General features: G+C 47.0%; 3 protein-coding genes across 3 annotated transcripts in view; 1 reads left to right on the top strand and 2 right to left on the bottom strand.

The window, feature by feature from the left end:
* mgat5 (alpha-1,6-mannosylglycoprotein 6-beta-N-acetylglucosaminyltransferase) overlaps window positions 1-7,278 on the bottom strand; it is a 48,470-nt gene extending 41,192 nt beyond the window's left edge. The window contains exon 1 of the mRNA XM_080520032.1: window positions 7,120-7,278. The gene's annotated coding sequence lies outside the window, so the exon portion shown is untranslated. The remainder of the gene's footprint in view (window positions 1-7,119) is intronic.
* Window positions 7,279-8,387: 1,109 nt separating this feature from the next.
* clic5a (chloride intracellular channel 5a) lies at window positions 8,388-12,674 on the bottom strand. Its single transcript, XM_080519962.1, has 6 exons — window positions 12,432-12,674; window positions 10,879-10,988; window positions 10,662-10,787; window positions 10,473-10,579; window positions 10,215-10,387; window positions 8,388-9,080 (listed from the first exon to the last, which is right to left on the bottom strand). The coding sequence occupies exons 1-6, from the start codon at window positions 12,486-12,488 to the stop codon at window positions 8,916-8,918; spliced, it is 738 nt and encodes a 245-aa protein (XP_080376088.1). The 5' UTR covers window positions 12,489-12,674; the 3' UTR covers window positions 8,388-8,915.
* Window positions 12,675-16,340: 3,666 nt separating this feature from the next.
* On the top strand, window positions 16,341-21,657 carry enpp4 (ectonucleotide pyrophosphatase/phosphodiesterase 4). Its single transcript, XM_080519713.1, has 7 exons — window positions 16,341-16,481; window positions 17,292-17,567; window positions 18,093-18,386; window positions 18,455-18,758; window positions 19,362-19,535; window positions 19,623-19,892; window positions 21,016-21,657. The coding sequence occupies exons 2-7, from the start codon at window positions 17,325-17,327 to the stop codon at window positions 21,126-21,128; spliced, it is 1,398 nt and encodes a 465-aa protein (XP_080375839.1). The 5' UTR covers window positions 16,341-16,481; window positions 17,292-17,324; the 3' UTR covers window positions 21,129-21,657.
* The last annotated feature ends 167 nt before the right edge of the window (window positions 21,658-21,824 follow it).

Here is a 21,824-nt window from a genome sequence, read left to right as displayed (position 1 = left end):
GCGAATGGGTGGAAAAAACGACGAGGGAGACAGGAGGAGCGATAATTGAGAGTTAATGTGACTAAAACCAGGCCGGAATATTGACATTTCTCCTCCTCAAAAAGCCTAAATGTCACAAACAATAGACGGAAGTATTTTAAAAGCAGCTTCGTAAGCCGTGGTATCCTCGTTTTAAAAAGGTTAAACAGTGTTTCAGACAGACTTTTGGTCAGACTACAATAAATATATAGAATTTCCACAAACGTCGAACCGAAGATGTGAAACAACCACAAAGATAGAAATGACACCCAGACGAAATGTCCAAAAAAAAAAGAGCCCACAATTGGATGCAAAACTACAAGGAAGTGCAAAAGAAAACTGCAAAAATTATGCAAAAATGGCCACAAAGATGTTAAAACAGTCCTACATAAAGCAAAAACACACCAAGATCAATTGACAAATGACCACAACCCTGAAATCTAAAAAAAAACCAAACAAACAATGACACGTAAAATAGCCTGAAAGATACACAATAAACATGAGAAAAACCACCTCACGGGACACAAATACACAGAAGTCCATCAAGTACGGCACACCAAAGTCTCTATATGACTTGTATTCAAATCTTCCCTTCCTGCGCAACGTGCCGCAAAGAGGAAGCGCCTGAGCAGTTCTGCTGAAACGCTCCGGCAACAGGAAATACATGTGCAACGTTTTCTTTTGTCCAGATTTAACCGGTGTATTATAGTTCCTCGTTCTGCTTCAACCCTTTTCAGATCAACACTAAAACGGTGGCGTGACACTCGTCACCGTGGCCGGCTGGAACCGTCCAACTTCGGTAGTACTTCTGATGCGGTTAAATCACTCGACAACCTTGAGGCTATCGCGGCACTGCTGAATAAGTGGCCTCCGGCGTAATGAGACAAAGTATGGAAGGGTATTTTTTTGGGCTGGATGATCTCTCCACTCAGTTACCGTCTGCCGGGCGAATTCAGGGTCTTAATTTGCCGGGCGGTGGTGCCCCCGTGTCAAAGGTTGCAGATTATATCCCCCGTAACGAGAGACGACGGCGCAACGACCTGCTGAAGGGGGTTTTCATTGTGTCGCGACGGAGCGGTGAGTAAAACAAAATCCCCAGCGCAGTGACAATTGAAGCCATTCAAGCCTCGGAGGAATCAGTGTCCATCTCAATCTGCCGCCGCCGACTTGAAACTCCAGCTCCCGTGTTGAAGTTCAACAATGGAGACACCCGCGGAGGGAGCCGCTGGACAAATCCAACGTCCACCAATGGGCACAAAGAAGCACAAAATGACCACTATTAGATGTAAAATCGCCATAAAAGGGACAAAGATTACCAGAAGGGGACTGCCGATGGCCACAAAGCAGCACAGAAAGACCAATAGATGTCAAATTGTCATGAAAAGAGACAGAAAATGTCCACAAAGTAGCACAGAAAGACCAATAGATGTCAAATTGTCACGCAAAGAGAAGGAAAATGTCCACAAAGTAGCACAGAAAGACCAATAGATGTCAAATTGTCATGAAAAGAGACAGAAAATGTCCACAAAGAGGCACAGAAAGACCAATAGATGTCAAATTGTCATGAAAAGAGACAGAAAATGTCATCAAAGCAGCACAGAAAGACCAATAGATGTCAAACTGTCATGAAAAGAGACAGAAAATGTCCACAAAGGGACTCCAGATCGCCACAAGCGGTTTTGACAAAGTTTGGACGTCCCGTACAAAAGGATCTCGTTCCATGATGCGAAAACGGCTAGAGAAGACACAAAATGGCCGTAAAGAGACGAGAACAGAAAGTGAAAGCGCCACAAAAAACAAAATCAGATTACAAAACGACCACAAGATGGAAAAATAAATCCGAAAAGACATTTTAACGACAAACGACCCAAAACAAACGCAAAACGGGCCTGAAACCGCGAAAAATGAACACATCCTCTAACCTACACACCATTTCCTCCCCAATTATATAAAAAAAAAAAAAATGCTTCGTCAGCATTTGCAGACTTTCACCTGGACATGCAACACCGAGTCCGGTGCGTGCAGGGGGGTTGGGGGTTGGGGGGGGATTAAGAACCAACCATGATATCGCATCATTGTCAAAGCAATCATCTCGGGGAATAATATCTCTCGAAACCGCAATCCTAATCACGCAGTCGGGCCAGATGGCCCAACCCCCCCCCCCCCCCCCACATCTGTGATCAGAGTTGAAAATACCTTTTAAGTGCAGTCTCAATGTGTGCGTGTGTGCGTGGGGGGTGGGGGGGGTCTACATTCATTCCGCTGCATTACTCCAGGTCTAAAAAGAAAAGCCGGCGCTTCCACCAAACAGGAATAACATCGACTAAGAGCTTGTTACATAAGCAAAAAAAAAAAAAAAAAATGGAGGGAATAGGCTTTGGATGTAGCCTCAGACATCAATTATGGATCAGCCTTGGAAAAGGGATCCATTTTCCCACCCTGAATATAAATAGCTGCTTGACTCCTCGCCGCCAGGTAACGCCCCCCCCCCCCCCCCCCCCGTCAAGAGGAGGGAAAGCCAGGAGACATCTCCGTCCTCAAGAGAAGAGACGAAGGCCGGAGTCGGCGTGATCCCAACGATGCCCCCCCCCCCCCCCCCCCCCCAAACCCCCACGGCTCCCATGGAGACCCGGGGTGTGACTCTGCATCTTAATGGGCTCTTTCACACAAGCCCCGCCTCTTAATTATTCATGAGGCCCCTCCGGAGGTACGGAACGGCCCCGGCGCCGCTTCGCCACCTTCGCCGGTGTGAATCCGCCTCGCAACTGGATATCAACTCTGCGGGGATTAGACGGGGGGGGGGTTGGGGGGGTAACGTACAGCCACGTCAGCAGTGATTGGTCGAACTGCTTCTTTAGCGCTTCAGTCAGACGTATTGAGAGTTTAACCGGCGTTAGTGGTTCGTCTGTCTCGGACAACCAATATACAGACACATCACTCATCACTGGATTTGTGCTGCAAGGCTTCTTCTTCTTTTTTTTTTTAATCCCCCCCCTCGTTTCTATGGAGACGGTCAGAGTTTCTTCTTAAAGGTGCCATCATGATACGGTGTGTAAACGCCATTTACATGGAGACGGCGAAACATCTGACGAACCAAGACATCTGGATCGTGTCGTCGCCGCTTTCGTGATTTTGAGGTTCTCTCAACAGGAAGGGATCGGACTCGGGGTGGGGGTGGGGGGGTCCTCGCTTGTGGTTCCTCGATCGCGATCCCCGCCATTCAAGATAAAGACGGCAGAGATCAAAACCCTAAAGGAATTGGATCAGCACTTTGGAGAGGGAATTAAAAAAAAAAGTCTCACTTAGTAACAGAAATGTGACTCCGCCCCCCCCCATTAAAAAAAAAAAAACGCAGCCTTCACGTCTCACTTTAAGCTCGTCTATTGTTCCCTCTGACAGTTAGCGACAACGCCAACCGCATCACGTGTGAAACCAGAGCGGGGGGGGGGAACCACCCGGAACCTGCGTGTTAAAAACATGGGGTTGGGGATGAGCGTTGGCGGCGACATGAGACGTTTCCTCAACCCGCCGCCACCACACACACACACACACACACACACACACACACACACACACACACACACACACACACACACACACACACACACACACACACACACACACACACACACACACACACACACACACACACACACACACACACACACACACACACACACACACACACACACACACACAGAGGGTTTGTTGGTAGTGACAACACAAGCAAGAACATGACGGAAACAGACGCCTCTGAAGTCAGACAGATCGGACCAGGCGGTCGCAAATAGACCAAAACGACTCCAAGTATCACAATTCCCGATTTGAAATTCAAAGCGAATAAATGGAAATGACACGCGGCTTCTTTTAAACCTTAAAAAGGCCAAATGCGTCGAGGTTCAACGTTGCCGTGGCGCCAGACGTCGGAGATTTTCTCCCAAATTGCAAACCCATAACGATACATTAGCCTCAAGCTCGGACGATTAATCGAATTTGAAATCGTGATTGCGATCTTGGCTCCAGGCGATCTCAAAATTCATAGAAATCGAGGTGGTGTTCAGCCTCCACTGTCGGAACAGGAAATGACGGCGTATTTAACCCGAACGCGCCGGCGCGAGCTACTTAGCGTTAACCTGCTACTTTGAAATTTCCCGAAAAAGCTATGACTGTATGGTTTCTTGCGTGTGCCGTTGGGAATACCTGTCGTAAACAAACATATATTGATGTTGATAATAACGGCGTGATACACCAGTGGTTTAGGTTCCGTGTCATTTTAAAGCTAAGCCATGCTAACGGCGGCTACTAGCATGACTTAGCTTTTAAGTACTTAGCTCAGCTGCCTCACAGGACGGCCAAAGTATCAACATATAATATAAAGGAACATGGATGATTACTGTAGTTTATATAAGTATCTAAAGTTATTTATTTATTTATTGTTTTTAAAACGATTGAGTGCAGTACAACAGTTTATTGTTTACTAACACGTTACAAGATATTTTTAGATATTTAACAGGAGAGTTTAAAAAACAAAAGCCTGTTCAATAAATGCTGTTCGAAAATCAAAGAAAATGTTAATAATCTTGATTTCAATATTTATATATATATATAAACATTGTCCTCCGTTGCGTAACGACCCCGTCGAGTCTGTACAGACCCCCGTTTTCCTCAAAAATACGTTAAATCCTTCAAAACCCAAACGGCACTTTCAACACTTCCCCTAATGTCGGCCTAATCCTGATCTACGCTCTTTGATGCCAAATCCTCACAAACGCCTTTAAAAAAAACAAAACAAAAACGAGTCACGTGAGGCAGAACGTCCCGACGACCTGTCGAGCGTTGGCGGCGGTTTGGCGACGAATCGCTGGTTGGACGCCGCTGGGCCCAGTGATCAGCTGCCAGATCGACCACACACACACGTATATATACATCACCTCCTGTGTGTGTGTGGGTGTGTGTGTATACACACTGCATGAGCCCTTTAATCACAGAGAGGCCAAGTGTTCCACTTTCCCTGCATCACCGCCGATTCCTCCATCTTCAATCTCTCCTCCACCCCCCCCCCCCCCCCCCCCCCGATTTCTTGCCAGTGAAGCATGCCACCGAAGCAAAGCTCCTTTTCCTCAGGATTTATAATCCCGGTGGAAATACACCAAACCGCTGTGTGAAAGAGCTCTTTATGAAAGAGCCAGGCTCACCTCTGGACGGTCTTCTTCAAGAGTCAGATAAGACCCCCCCCCTCCCTACCCCCCTCCACCCCCCCAGTACAGCTCCTCGCAAAACTCCTCCTCGCATGGTCATGACACAGGACGCATTTGTTCTAACCAGATCGGCGTTACCGGCGAGATCCAGTAGTCGTACGCACATTAAAAAAATACAAAAATACAAAAGGAGGTTCTCATTCGGCAACGTTCCCGCAGCAGGCGAGGGGTAATTTAATAGAGCCGCTTGAAATTCTTAGAGCAACTGAAAAGGTCGCGCAAATGCTTTGATAAAGTGTAAATAAAGCCGCGCTGATCTTTAATTATCGTTCAAAAGGCTGCCGTTGTTGGATTGGGTCCATTCGGCGGCGGGAGCTGGTGACTTATTGACAGTCCTCTGGCTCGGGTGCTGGGCTCCGTCTGGATTTTCTCTCTTTCCGTTCTGGTCTGCGCCGAGAAAGGCGAACCTTGCGGCCCCCGAAACCCCCCCCCCTGGTCTCGGAGAACTAAGAATTTGTCTATATTTCACCTCAATCGATTTGTTTTTGAAAGAGGTAGTCTTTTTTTCCCTAAGCTAGCCTTTTTAGCTCTGTTTTTGGTCTCCACCACCCTCCAATGGGGTAACAGCATGTTGTCCGAAAGAAATTAAAAAAACCCAGCTGATTGTATTTGCTTTCTTTTAGCGCAGTTTCTTATTTTTTCCTTCCCGGGGAAGTCTTTTTCGTCATCTAAAATTTTTTTTAGCTCAGTTTTTGGTTTCCACCAGGTAAGAGAAGTGCTCGTTTGCCGTCTTTTAGCTCCATTTTTGGTCTCCACCAGGCAAGAAAAACTGTTCTACCGCCAGTATAATCAGGCGCCAATTTGGCCTTTTTAATTCCATCCTACCAAGTAAATACAGGCGCCATCTTTACTCTTTTTACTCCATTTCTGGTCCTTTTGATGAACTTGCCATTGGATTTCCGCAACAAAATCATCTCAATTATCCGATGAATAGTTTCGACTTTCGTCGGGTTTCCTCGAAAAATCAAAAAAAAAACCCAGCAGGCTCCGATTCAGTATAGAGGGAAATGAATGGAGCGGAGCGCTTCATTGTCTGCAGCTGTCAGTTCAGATTGAGAGCTCTTCTCCACAGAAGCTTTGACTTGATGGAAAGAAAGACAAAAAAAAAAAAAGAAAGGAAATGCAACAATGTGCATGAGGGCATTGGCTTTGCACCATGGTGGCGGTTGTTTGCACATCTCCCAGTGTCCCTCAGGCTCCTCCGCGGTCATTTCCAACATGCAACTGGCAGGTCCAAGTGTTTATTGTGTGTGTGTGTGGGGGGGCACGGGGTGTGAATTTCCACGATCAACTTCCACAGCCTGACGGATCAGCGGAGGGATAAAAACAAATCAGAAATCCTGTTCGGTTTGTGTTCAAACCCCAAACATAGGATGAGGGCAGGAGGTCGCAGTAGAATGGAGGCACCTTGATTTACAGGTAGGAAACCAATCACATATTGCGCAATAATCTCATTTAACGTGGGCTTTATTTTTCTTGTCTTTCCTTTTTTTTCTTCTCCTTCCTGATCTCGACCCAGCTTGTGATCGGGGGGGGGGGGGGGGATAACAATAGGCGCTGCGGCGGTTAGCGTGCCGATCCTCCGTTAAAAGGAAAGCGGCTAGCGGGGCGAGCTAACGGCTCCGCGCGGCGCCGCATCGCGTCCCCGAACGCACCGCGCCCCGGAACCCCGGAGCTCACAAACAAACAAATAAATCCCGACCCCCCCCCCCCACCCCCCACCCCAAACAGAAACACCGCAGCGGATCACTGCGCCTCTCCTTCAGCCCCTCCAGACAGTCTCGATCGCGGCTTGTTGTGTCCCCCCCCCCACGGAGGTCACGCTGGCCGAGGCGGATCTTACCTTCGCTTCGGCCCCGCGGTCCGGAGACCGCACGGCGGCGTGACGAGGCGGCGATAGAGCCCCTCCGGGCCGGAGCTGGAGAGCAGGAGACGGTCCGTGTGTGTGTGTGTGTGTGTGGCAGACTGGAGGGGAGAGATTCAAGACAGCGCCGACTGTGTGTGTGTGTGTGTGAGTGTGAGTGAGGGAGTGTGTGTTAATGTCTGTGTGTCGCTCTGCCCACTTTCACGTCGGGAGCAGTAGGGACCGTCTGACTGTTACACTGCGCAGAAAAAACGGAACCCCCCCCCCCAAAACAAAACAAAAAACACAATAAAGGCAGAATAACATTACACGTTTTTTTGTTTCATTTGTAAACAACAAAACAAACAAAAGTCAAAGTTCGAACTGATGGTCTGTGTAAATTAAGGCTTTTTTTTCTTTTCATTTTTACATTTATTTATTTACTATATTTACTTTGAACTGAATAGAACAAAACATCTGATATTATTATTATCATTAATAATATTAATAATAATAAAATAATTTCAATGATACTGCACTATTATTATTGATAATAACAATAATAATAATAATAATAATAATAATAATAATAATAATAGTTTGTTTAATCACCTACTCACATATTTACTTTGTTTGTTATATGTAGGCTGCTTGTTTGTTATTTATAGCTTCAGGTAATTATATCATAATGACACCGTTACAGCATAAATAATTCATATTTTAGTCAGTTTAGTCATTCATTCCATTCTTCTTATGGATATATTAAACATATGCTTATGTTTATGTGTGTGTGTGCAAATAAAGGAAATAATTCACTAAAATCATGAAAAAGTATCTATCTATCTATCTATCTATCTATCTATATCTATATCTATATCTATATCTATATCGATCTAGATCTAGATCTAGATCTATATATATATATATATATCCTTTCTACTGCAGTTAAAAACGTCAGTGTGACTATGAATGTGTTAAAGAAAGCAGGATGATCCCTAACTCTGTTTCTAATGGACGCCGTGTACATGCTGCCTCCTTCTGGCTGTTATCAGGTAGTAAAAGATTAGACTGCTATATAAATGTACATGTGTATAAATCATTAAATATTGCTGCATTATCAACACTGGGTCGATACCGGGCAGCGCTCGCTGACTCAGCTGATATTCATACCATCTCCAAGTGAGAATAACCACAACGCTCCACTCTCCGCCTCTGAGAAAATAGATTTATTATTCAAATAAGCAACATAAAGAGTATACACAGCATGGTTCTGATCATCAGGCGGGAAAGTAAGGACACAGCTGCTGATCACCGTATTGCATCGGGAGAAATTCACATTATATTCCAACAGGCGTCATTGACGCTACAGACAAACAGAGCTGGTGATTGAAATGACATCCGCAAGCAGAAGCCGCACATCCCTTGTTATTACAGATCGATTCGGAGTGGAAATAAGACCGTGACCTTTCTGGGTAAGGACTGAGGGCGGTGGGAATGAAGACAAGGCTGTCTTGTCGACATAATTTACCCGATTGAAGTAAACGTGAACAGAAAGGTCGACAAAAGCTCGGAGAGTGACGTTTGGCTGAAAACACGAAAGCGAGCATTTTCCAACAAATCAAGCAAAAGAAGAACCGGCAAGACAATCGAATTTAATTTAGAGACTAAACTGATCTTTTCTTCTTTTTTTTTTCCTTCAATAAATACATTTTCTTTGTCTGGGTGGAGAAATGACAACTCGATTTGTGAGATCGGTCGAGAAAGAAAGTAGTTTCGGTGATTTGCAAGGCCTTTTTTCACTTCCCCAGCCGCTTGGCCACGTCCTTGTAGGCCAGCTCGATTTCCACGTCGGCCGCGGACGTGTTGAGGAATTCGTCCCGCTCGTAGGCGTTCCTCAGGTAACGCCACACGCCTCGGAACTCTGACGGGATGTCGTAGTTTCTGTATTTCTTCGCCACCACCTGCCAACAGGAAGAATTTTGTGAAACCCAGGTGGGAAAAAAAAAGTAAAAAAGCTATTTCTTAGCTTAAAGTCTTTTCTGAGGCACATCAAGTGTTTAAAAAAAAGGATTGGCCATAATTTAGTGGTTCCAAAAGAATTTTTCAGTGGATGTTTGTACAAAGTTGAGCCTGTTGTCACACCCGTCAGCGCCTGTCAGTCCTGACGCTGAATTCCATTTAATTTGTCACGTCACGCTGCAACAGTCACCTCACTGAACTTGTACAGAAAGAAACAAAAAGATTCCACGTGAGCAAGTAGAGGTGACAGTGGAAAGAAAAAAACTGTGGGAGGTGCAGACTTTAGGCAGAACCAGTCACAGCTGGAGAAAAGCTGCAGAACCAGATTCAGAGGTGAAGAAAAGCTGCAGAAACACACTCAGAGTTGAAGAAAAGCTCCAGAACCAGACTCATAGGCAGAGAAAGCCCGCGGAACCAGACTCAGAGGTGGAGAAAACCTGCAGAACAGAACACAGAAGCAGAAGACTTTCTGTAGAACCAGACTCAGAGGTGGAGAAAACCTGCAGAACAGAACACAGAAGCAGAAGACTTTCTGTAGAACCAGACTCAGAGGTGGAGAAAACCTGCAGAACAGAACACAGAAGCAGAAGACTTTCTGTAGAACCAGACTCAGAGGTGGCGAAAGCACGCAGAAGCAGACACAGAGGTGAAGAAAACCTGCAGAACCAGACTCAGAGGTGGAGAAAACCTGCAGAAGCAGAGTCAGAGGTGGAGAAAACCTGCAGAACCAGACTCATAGGTGAAGACTTTCTGTAGAACCAGACTCAGAGGTGGAGAAAGCACGCAGAACCAGACACAGAGGTGGAGAAAACCTGCAGAACCAGACTCACGGGTGGAGAAAACCTGCAGAACCAGACTTAAAGGTGGAGATTTTCTACAGACCCAGGCTCAAAGGTTGAAAACCCCCCCCCCGCAGAACCAGAGTCAGAGGTGGAGACTTTCTCATGTCGCCGATTGGATTAAAGGACAGAAAGAGACCAAAGTGACGGGACGGACAGATTGTGGGGCCGGGATTCAAACCCTGGTTCTGATCGGTAGGCAGACCCGGAGAGAGCAAACCGCCAAGGGACTCGCACCTTGACCACGTGAAGCTTGGGCAGGAGGTTGCAGTCCGCCAGCGTCAGCTCGTCTCCGTCCAGATACTTGCGGTCGGATTCGAGGTCGCGGCGTCCGGCGGCGTCGCCCTCGACGGGCTTCGTCAGGAACTCGTCCAGCTCCGCCAGCGCCTTGTTCAGACTCTTCTCCAGCGCTGCAACACAGACCAGGCAGGGCCCACGTGAAAAAAAAAAGACGGTCGCACTCGGGGGTGGGGTTCCCACATCCGGCACACTCACATCGATGCTTATCCGCTCGGGTGTTCTTGATGTACGCCGAGAACTTGGCGAATATGTCGTTCCCCGCCGTGTTGGATTTGCGGTTCTTCGCCGCGAGCTGGGGATACCTGAAAGCGCAGACACGGCATCACGGTGTTAAAACTGCCCCGTTCTACCCCCTCTCCCACAATTCCCCGCGTGGCGAAATACTTTGGCGGCGTCAGCATGGCCTCGAGGTACTCCTCGATCTTGTTGACGTCGGTGAGGACTTCCCCCTGGAAGGTGAGGAAGGGCGGGTGGGTGCCTGGAGCCAGGTTGTGGACGTCCGGTGGTTTCCTGAGCAGAGAGGACATTTTGAAAGTCTCCGCCCTGGTTTGCGGCGGCTCTTGTAAAGCGTTTGTCTCGTCGCGATCTGGGCCGCGCTCACCTCTTCAGGTCCACGGTGGTGACGTTGAAGACGACCCCCTTCAGCCAGAGGATCATGAAGAGGCGCTGGGAGAAGGGACAGTTCCCGATGCTCTCGCCATCGCTCCCAGCCTGCATGCACAAACAAATAGAAACTCATTTCCAAACCACACCGTCTCCGCGGTGTCCTGTCAGGTCACGTTTCCCGTACACTCTTACATAACTTTAGATCTCGAAGGCTCACTGTGAGAATGCACATTGACAATCTTTATGATTTTGACTGGAAAAACGTGCCAAAAAGAAGAAGTTTCCTCACAATTCTCATTAGAAAATCTTTAAAAATGTAGTCAAACTAAACAGATGCACAAAAAGTCAGAATCTGAAGCTTTGACTTTGACCAGAACCGTAACTCACTGATCCTCGATCAGTCAAAGAATCAGTGCTTTCAGTTTTACTTTCGTGAAACAAGGCAGTAATATGTGTGTGTGAGTGTGTGCACAAAGCCGCAAGACGACACCGTAACGAGACACCGGGTCCGACATGAATAATCCACGCGGCTCCCATTAGACGCCTCGCTGCGTATTTGGACCTCCGGCCGCTCGACACGCCAGCATCAGGTACCAAAACAATTTCAAGAAGAATCACGAAGCCTTTAGTCAAACCGCCACGGGCATCCATCACATCTGAGAAACGTAATCACATTTATTGATTACGTGAGCATTGGGGCGAGCCTCGCCCTCAAACTCAAGGATGAATGTTGACGCAGTCATTACAGGAGCTAATTTGTTAGCTTTAGCCACGATAGCATTAATATCCCCACCATAGTAATGGAGTTTAGTAGTGGCTTTAATCTTAAGTGAAATATTTTATTAAGATTTAGAGAATTAAAAAATTAATTTCCATGGAAAACACAGTCTGAGCATTTTTCCGAAGGTTTCGCGAGACGGAGACTTTTCAAAAAGTTGCATCGCCCTCCCCGTTTCCACGGCGACCGGGGTCAAAGAACTTTCCGGAAGTTGTGCTTTACCTTCCGTTTTTTATGGAGACAAAACGTTGCCTTTTCAGCGTGCGTCACTTCTACATTGTTAATTACATACTTCCTATGGCCACTAGAGGTCCCCATAAACCTGACTGGCGAGTTCAGATCTGTGTGTGGCTTATACCAAGCATTAAAGAAGAAAAATTCTATATTTACAGTCTACGTTTGTTTAAAAGCCCGACCTGTGAACCTTTCGGGCCGCATGCGAAATCGACGGCCGCACCGTGTCGTAACCGCCGACTATTTAAAGCCTCTCTAAACTCTGAAGGGACCCCAGTAATAATTCATTGGGGGAGAGAACGAGAGAGATTGTCTATGCACGTGGGTGTCAGGTTAACGCACGGAAAATCAGCACGCGACAATAACAACACGCTTAAAGGAACCACGCACACACACACACACACACACACACACGCACACACACACCGTCCTCCAACACACAGTGTATTCTAATAGTGTTTAGAATCGTAAATTTATAGATAAAAAAGTGAAAAGAGGAGCAGTCAGGACGCACGCAGACTCCAAACTATACACACCTTGACAAATAGTTCAATATCGGGGTCCTTGTCGTCCTCGGCTGCAGTATCCGTCATGGTCAAGAAAGACACCCCTTCCCTGTGTGTGTGTGTGTGTGTGTGTGTGTGTGTTTGTTTGTTTGTGTGTAGCGTCTCAGATTTCTGCAGGTTCTACTCCGGGTCCATTCAGTGGAGACGGCTCGGTCCCATAGCAGCTCTGTGAGTGTGTCAGCTGAGGACGAATGCAGCGAGTGTGTGTGTGTGTGTTTGTGTATCAGTGTGTGTGTGTGTGTGTGTGAGAGTGTGTGTGTTAAGGTGGGGGGGGGGGGTGTGACCGAGCCGGGCAAAAATAAACCCCGTTTGACAGGGTGGGGTGTGGGGTGTCCGCTCCGCCCACCTGGGTGACTGGTGACTTTGAATCATCATCATCATCATCATCATCATCAGTCGCACCAGGAAGTTGTAATCTGTGTGATTTGATGTCATTTTTTTTGCTTACACTGATCTGATTGATTAAAATAGTTCAAATCTCATTTCATTTTCCTTATTTCATTCATTTATTTGCATATATGCTCAAAATTCATTCATTCATGCACTCAGTCACACACCCACTCACTTATGTATTTATTTATTTACATATATGTATTCAATTGATGTATTTATGTATTTATTTATTTAGACATATGTTTAAAATTAATTAATTAATTAATTTTCTCCTAGTTAAAGGTCTCTCAATTGGAAGAGGTTCCAGCCTTTCCAGATCTTCCCGCGGTTCCACCGCCAGGTTGTTTCCTGAACACATCCATATGCTAAATGCTCATCCGCAGTCATAGCGCCACCTACTGGCAAAAGGAGGTTTAAGGAAATATCATTTTGCACACTATGGCCTCAAACCTTGTGATGTCATCCTTGAGATTGGTGAGGATATGACATTCTCCTGTTGAACTTATAATACAGGGTAAATCCAGGAGACCTAAAACATGGCTTGTGAATACAACAGTCCTTCCCGATGAAAAGGGTGACGAAATGCTCCTGCAAGAGTCAAAGGGCGTTGCCATGGCAGCCCGAAGAACATCTGAATGGTTCGCCGTGAAACAGGAAGTGATGTGTTACACTGCTCTACGTGCTGCAATGGGCCGGAAGCTTTACTCTGATCAAAGAACTCCCCTGATCGAATCCATATGCCAATACCCATACCCTAAATGTGGTGTCGTGGTGAGGGTTGACGACGTTGATGACAATGAAAATTGGGGACTTTTCGTCAAAGGGCGTGTCTGAACTTTGATGCGCCGGGTCTGACAACCAGCACGTCTTTGAAGTTCGCTGCCTGCTATCAGCCAAAAGTCATCCGACGTAGACTTCGCTCCGCTGGTGCTGGATTGCCGTCATTTACGATCCCCGCCGTCTCAAAGTGTGCGATTTACGACCCCTGGACTTTCATGGGGAGATGGGACGTGTGTTTGGGCGTGGAGGTGTGCGCGGCGAGATAAAAATCCAGCAAGATAACCTGGACGGAGCAGCACTTCACGCACACAGATTCACGTGGCAGAAGCCATCCTCAACTGTCCCGAGTCTGAACATTCCCGTCAGTTCAGCTTATATTTAGAAGCAATGACCCCCCCCCCATTCCTCCAATGCACACACACATGCACACACGTTACCTATAAATAGAAGTGTGTGTGTGAACAGGATGGTGACGGGTGTAAAAGGCCTGAAACAATGGGATCTAAAGTCCAAACTCCACATAAATACAATAAATGACCTCACTCGCCTACCTTTACATAGAGTTTAATGTTGAAGCCGTCTACGTCGTCCTCCGGCTTCTTGGCTTCCTCTTTCTCCGAGGCGGCCGAAGACGAGGAGGACGAGGAGGACGATGAGGATCGGCGCGAGGAGGCTGCCGCCTCCGGGGAACTCCTCCCCGAGTTCAGATCCCGGCTGCTCTCCGCCGCCACCTGCTCGTCCTCCGGGCTCTCGTACACCTCGCTGGCCTTTTCCTCCTTCTCCTCATCGCTCGCCCCTTTCTCTTCAGACGAGGAGGAGGAGGAGGAGGAAGAAGAGGAGGACGAGGAGGACGAGCGGCTCCGCGAGCCCACCGATGGCGGGTTCGGCGGCGGGAGGGACGGGGGCTCCGGGATGTCCCTGGAGGGCGCGCCCACGTTCTCGTAATCCAGCGGCGAGGGCACCTCGAAGTGGCTGTCGTAGGCGCTCTCGTAGATACCTGACGACGGGTTCTCGTAGGTGACCAACGGGGTCTCGTACAGGTGCTCGCTCGGGGAATCCATCCTGGGGGAGGGGGGAAGAAAGAGCTGGTGGACTGTGGCAGCGGAGGGATGCTGCAGAGGCTCTTATCAAAACGCAACGCAGGACTTTGGACGGGGACGGCTGGAAGGAGAGAGCGCAGGGGGTTGATAAAGGTGAGCACCGGGGGGGGGGGGGGGGGGGGGGTTGCTCAGGTCGTAACCAGTCTGGTTAATAATTGAGTGGCCAGGAGAACTTTATCATCCAATTAAAACTCACCGACAAGAGCAAATCTTGTTTCAGTCTTCGACCACTTCGGGGGGTTGTCGTGAGTCTTTCGCCAAAGGAAACCGCGTTTCCCAAAATGGAACAGGAATCCGAGGGAAGGTCAAAAGTAGGCTCACGATGTTGGTCAATCGAAGGGAAGTCTCAGATTTTTCGAAAGGAATTTCATGAAAAGACAAGTCAAACTATCAAGGAACCCTTGATTGGGCGTGTCAAAGAAAACCAGCATGATTTCATGTCAATTTTCATTCAGAAATTCCAGTTCCTACATCCTGTATGAACCACAAACAAAGTACCATGGTTCTGATTCTGTGACTAAATAGGGCGTAAACGTAAACACTGTGCACAATGTTTATGTTTTTATGTGATCAGAGTTTCACCGTTTCTGTTGAATGCATCAAGCAGGTGCACTGACACCAACATCTGTGATATTTTGGGATGGATAAAGCAGAAGTGTTGTATGGTTCCATAAAAGTATTCACAGTGAGGTTGAATGAAAGGAGGATGTGTAAGTTACCATGGCTTGATTTTATTTTATTACTATTACATCATAATATAAGGTTTTTACCACTCTAAATTAAATAAACATATTTTGAAGTGCAGCAGTCACCCCGTGGATACAAAATAAAACCTGTTATACTTTATTTCAATTCCAGATTTCTTGTATTTTCACCATCACTTCGAAATATATATTTTTGACAGATTTGAGAATTTAACATTAAAAGAAAAACATATAGTGAGTCACCTGGCATATTTATGGTCTTTGCATTATTATTATGGTTGCACATTGACTATACTTTCACATAAAACGATCCAAAGTGTTCTTTTAACACCCAGAGCAGAACAAATTACTTACATGAAGCCGTTACTCAGGATTTCTTGAGTTATCTGTAGATTTATTCGGATAAGTTTAAGCAAGGCCAATTAACACAATCATCAACCAATCACAGGGCAGTACATCACGAAGGGCCCGCCTTTAGAAAGGGCTGATTTGCTGCTTAAACTGTCAATCTTATAAGCACTTTAAATAATGTGAAAAGGTACAAAAATCAACCAATCATGATGAATTAAAAAACTTCAGATACGCCTTTACGAGGCGCTGATTGGCTGTTTGAGTTGTCAATCTTGTAGTTCAGCTATGCGTCAAGTTAGTGTTTACGGATGCACGTGTTGAATATTGTAATGTCAAAATAACAGCTGAGCATTTTCTTAAATCGCTTGAGCGAACATTTGTGCACATGTTTAGTGTTGTGGTTAATATATAACACGATAGATATGATATGTGAAAGTTAATCAAGGTTTAACTTGGTAAAATGTGTTTCCGGGAGTGCATCGGGATTTGTTCTGAAGGCATCACGCTGTCACTTCCGGTAGCGTTAGCTCGATGGCAGTCTGTGTCGTGTGTGTTTAAAAGTGTGTGTTTGTGATGGAGCTGCGGAGATAAAAAAAAAAAAAAAGGAGACATTTTTCGGAGACGTTTATTTTAACCGCACCGTGTGGAGGACGTCCGTCTGTCACCCGTGTGTTTCCCCCTCCTGTTAACGGGTAACCTTTAAAATACTCCAACTTCCAGTCGGGGACAGAATGCTAACTCGTAGCATCTCTGCTAACTTGACAGCTACAATAATAATAATAATAATAAAAATCATAGTATCACTCATGTCCTCCGTTTTTGTGCTTTGTATTTTATTCCTATTTCTCTTAATGCCAAGTTATTTGTCTCCTATATTGGCCACTTCCTGGGTGTGTTTGTTCATCTGAGCTATACAGGAAGTGAAGTGAACCTTTGTTATTGGCTGCAGCTTGGATAGAGATGATTTTCTGTGTATGTATTTTCATAAAATAGAGATTTATGATATTTCCAAAAGGTTTATATACACACGTACAGTAATACAGTATCTACATTGATAAATTCAAACGAGTATGACTAGATTGATTGTTTTTTTGGTATGTATGTTTGTGTAGTATGTAGTGTTTTGAGGATCACAGTGGATGACTGCCAAATGCGATAATACACTTGAGAGAAGGTATGCAGGCATTAAATTACATAAGATAGGGTGTGGTAGTTTTAATAGTTTCAATCGGAAGACAAAAGAGTTTCAGTGTTGGTGAAACAAGTTGTGGTGGATGTAATAACTGGTCATTTAAGGTCTAATTACCGCTTCATCCACTTTTATGTCAGAGTAAAGACGCTTTAGCGTCACTGAAAGCTCATGATCTTGTGTCATTTCCTTTTATTTTTCATTGGCTGGTATTTTTTTCCCAAAGTTGCACGGCGCGACCACCGGAACTCTCACTTCCTGCAGAGCGAGACAGACGTTCAAACACGCACTTTCTCTTCTTGTTCTGCCTCAGTCGTCGGCGTCTCTCTCCGTCCCCGTCCCAGGGATGTTGCTGGAGTTGCTGCTGGCCGTCCTCTGCGGCGTCGGCGCTTCGGCGGCAGAGGGCAACGACACGCGGGGCCCCCCGCCGGCCCACCCGCTGCTGCTGGTGTCGTTCGACGGCTTCAGGGCCGACTACCTGCAGAGGTTCCCCATGCCCAATCTGAAGAGCCTGTACAGCGAGGGGGTGCTGGTGGAGCAGGTGACCAACGTCTTCATCACCAAGACCTTCCCCAACCACTACAGCCTGGTGAGGACCAACGCCTTTTCAGACATATTGCCCGATCGTGACATACCGTTATATTTCCAACCACACGAAAGTAAAGCGGGGGAAAAATAATGTGAACTACACGGTGCCCCCCCCCCCCCAGGTGACGGGGCTGTACGCCGAGTCCCACGGCATCCTGGCCAGCAACATGTACGACGAAATGTTCTGACTCTGTCTACGTGGAAATAGGGGGGCAAATGCAAATTTTTGAAAATGTTCTGACTGTCGACATGGAAACAGCAGGCAAATGCAAATTTTCGAAAATGTTCTGACTCCGTCTACATGAAAACGGGGAGGAAAACGCACATTTTTGAAAATGTTCTGACTGTCTACATGGAAACGGCAGGCAAATGCAAATTTTCGAAAATGTTCTGACTGTCTACATGGAAACAGCAGGCAAATGCACATTTTCGGTTCTTGACAAACCGTTATATTTCGAACCCCATGAAAGTAAAGCGGGGGAAAAATAATGTGAACTCCACGGTACTCCCCCCCCCCCCCCCCCAGGTGACGGGGCTGTACGCCGAGTCCCACGGCATCCTGGCCAGCAACATGTACGACCCCGTCAGCCACAAGCACTTCCACCTGTCCAACGACTCGGACCCCATGTGGTGGGAGGAGGCGCGGCCCCTCTGGATCACGGCGCTGGACTCCGGCTACGAGACGGCGGCCATGATGTGGCCCGGCTCCGACGTGCCCATCGAGAACCGCACGGCGACGCACTTCTCCCACTACGATCCCGGCGTGACGTTCCGCCAGCGCCTGGGGAACGTGACGGCGTGGATGCTGGGGGACGGACAGGTACGTACGTCGGTTTCGCGAGACGTGGAGACGTTTCTTGACGACCGTTTTGCCGTCTCTCCCGCCAGGAGGCGGGGACGATGTTCGCCGCCCTCTACTGGGAGGAGCCGGACCGATCGGGGCACAGGTACGGCCCCGACAACACCACCGCCATGGCCAGAGCCCTGAAGGAGGTGGATGACGACGTCGGGTTGCTGATCTCGGAGTTCAAGCGCGCGGGGCTCTGGGGCCGCGTCAACATCCTGGTGACCAGCGACCACGGCATGGCGCAGTGCTCCGCCGACCGCCTCATACGCCTGGACGACTGCCTCCACCCCGACAACTACACTTTAGTGGACCTCACGCCCGTCGCGGCGCTCATCCCCAACACAAGTAACCCAGCTCCATGTGTCCACAAGTCAGACTTCTGAGTTTAAAGGCAGAATTCTGGAAAAAAGTCAGAATTCTGAGTTTAAAGTCAGAATTCTGAGTTTAAAGGCAGAATTCTGAGTTTAAAGGCAGAATTCTGAGTTTAAAGGCAGAATTCTGAGTTTAAAAGTCAGAATTCTGAGTTTAAAAGTCAGGATTCTGAGTTTAAAGGCAGAATTCTGAGAAAAAAAAGTCAAAATTGTAAAAATAAAAAAAGCAGAATTCTGAGTTTAAAAGGCAGAATTCTGAGGAAAAAAGTCAAAATTCTGAGTATAAAGGCAGAATTCTGAGGGAAAAAAGTCAAAATTCTGAGATAAAAAGCAGAATTCTGAGAAAAAAAGCAGAATTCTGAGTTTAAAAGTCAGAATTCTGAGGAAAAAAAGTCAAAATTCTGAGATAAAAAAGCAGAATTCTGAGATAAAAAAGCAGAATTCTGAGTTTAAAGGCAGAATTCTGTGAAAAAAAAAGCAGAATTCTGGGGGAAAAAAAGCAGAATTCTGTGTTTAAAGGCAGAATTCTTAGTTTACCAAAGGTACCAGCTTTTTCTGTCCCCCTCCCCCCCTGCAGACCCCGACGCCGTCTTCGCCCTGCTGAATAAGTGCCACCCTCACATGACGGCGTACTTGAAGGCGGCCATCCCCGACCGGCTGCACTACCGTGACAACGAGCGAGTCCAGCCCATCATACTGATCGCGGACGAGGGCTGGACCATCGTGCTGCGGGGGAACCGGCTGCCCAGACGTACGTACGTCCGTTCAGGCGACGGCCCACCAAACGCACACCGCCCGTAGCGCTAACGCCACACTCTCTCTCTCCACCCCCCCTTAGTGGGCGACCACGGCTACGACAACTCCCTTCCCAGCATGCACCCCTTCCTGGCCGCGGTCGGGCCCGACTTCCGGCGGGGTGGGCGCGTCGGCGAGCTGCAGAGCGTGGACGTCTACCCGCTCATGTGCCACCTGCTGTCGGTGCCGGCGCGGCCCAACAACGGCTCGCTGAGCCGCGCGCGCTGCCTGCTAGCGGCGGAGCGCTGCTGGGATGTCCCGCTGACCGTGGGCCTGGTGGTCGGCGTCCTGCTGCTGCTCAGCACCGTCACCGGTACGTAGTTGTCGAAAAAACCCGGAGGCGGAGCTTTTCAGTTGTAGGTTTACAAGTAGCTGTTGAGTGCTGCGTTCAGGGACGCTTGTTTTTTTTTGTCAATTCCCGGATTTTTTTCCTTTGGTTCCCCAATAAGCGTCAGACATTCGGGTCCCGTTTCCACGGCAACCTTTTCAAGTGAAAAGTTATGTCGCGACAACTTTTTGAAAATGGCTTCCAGGGTGGAACGTTTCAAAAATGTCTCCATGGAATTGAGGGGAAACGTAAACTTTTTGAAAATGTTCTGAGTCTGTCTACATGGAAACGGGGTGGCAAACGGAAATTTTTGAAAATGTTCTGAGTCTATCTACATGTAAATTGGGGGGCAAATGCAATTTTTTGAAAATGTTCTGACTCTGTATACATGGAAACAGCAGGCAAATGCAAATTTTCGAAAATGTTCTGACTGTCTACATGGAAACAGCAGGCAAATGCACATTTTTGAAAATGTTCTGACTGTCTACATGGAAACGGGCAGGCAAACGCAAATTTATGAAAATGTTCTGACTGTCTACATGGAAACAGCAGGCAAATGAAAATTTTCAAAAGCGTTCTGAGTCTGTATACATGGAAATGGGGGGGCAAATGCAATTTTTCGAAAATGTTCTGACTCTGTCTACATGGAAATGGGGGGGCAAATGCAATTTTTCGAAAATGTTCTGACTCTGTCTACATGGAAATGGGGGGGCAAACGCAAATTTTTGAAAATGTTCTGACTCTGTCTCTGTGGATACGGCAGGGGGAATGCAAATTTTCAAAAACACCCTGACTCCGTCTAAGTGAAAATGGACGTTTTTGAAAACGTTTCAACTCTTCAGTCAAAATGAGAGAAAAATGCAACTTTTGGAAAGCGCTCTGCCTCCCGTCTCCATGAAAACGAGGGTAAACGAAACTTTATGAAAATGTTCAGGCCGAGTGAGGGATGCATCTTTTTGAAAATCTTTCGACTGTGTCTCCGCGGAAACGCTGGACAACGCAGCTGAGAACGACTCCATGTAAACCCCACGCAGTTTTCAAAACAATGCGGAGTAAACCCGTAACGAGAACCTGACCAGCCGGGCGCTCAAACCACTTCCTGTTTCAGTTCTCTTCAGGTTCCTGAGGTTCCGCCGCGACCCGGAACCGCGGCCCTTCCAGAGGCTCCAGGTCGACCTGGACGACGACGACGACGACGACGACGACCTCTTGCTGGATTAGAACCGGCCACCCGTACTTGACAGGTACTCCACCATGATGCACTTTAGCGCCTCGTCACGCCGCTCCCCACGTCTCGAGTCCGTCCTCGAAAAAAAAAAAACGGCGGCTCCAGAAGAATTCGTTGCTGTTGTGGTTTTTGAAGCCTCTATCATGTGTTACTGTGAGAAATAGTCCAAGTGAAGAAAAGGAAACTACTGATTCAAGAGATTATTATTATTATTTGTTATCTTTCTGTGGGAAAATGTGTTTTTATTGTTTGTGCACTTCCACTTTTCCGCCAGCAGAGGGAGCCAGACGTTCAATGATCAATGAGTTGGAGCTTGTTTTTCTCAGGGAGGGATTCCTTTGATCTTTTCATCTTTCCTTTATTTGTTTCAAGCCCCATTTTCTCGCGTTATCTGCCGTGTAGCTCTATGCAAACTGCCGACGGCGAGTGTACGCGTGTTCGCGTTACCAAAGACTTGTGATTGAAACGCTTCCAGAAGCATCGTCCGTGTTTTGCACCTCTCAATAAAAACTTTGTCTGACACTCTTGACTTTGCCTCGTGGATGGAAGCAGCGGAAATAAAATGAAAAAAAAAAAAAAAGCGACACACGTTTGCAAAAAAAAAATTTTATATTCCTTTTTATGTTTTTTTTTTTTTTTTTTCTCCATCGCAGTCACATTACAATGTAATAAAATGGTAAATATATAAA

The sequence above is a fragment of the Blennius ocellaris genome, assembly GCF_963422515.1.
Source record: "Blennius ocellaris genome assembly, chromosome: 24".
Taxonomy (NCBI): Eukaryota; Metazoa; Chordata; class Actinopteri; order Blenniiformes; family Blenniidae; genus Blennius; species Blennius ocellaris.
The sequence above is the reverse complement of the archived record's forward strand: the minus strand, read 5'-3'. Positions and strand labels throughout refer to the sequence as shown.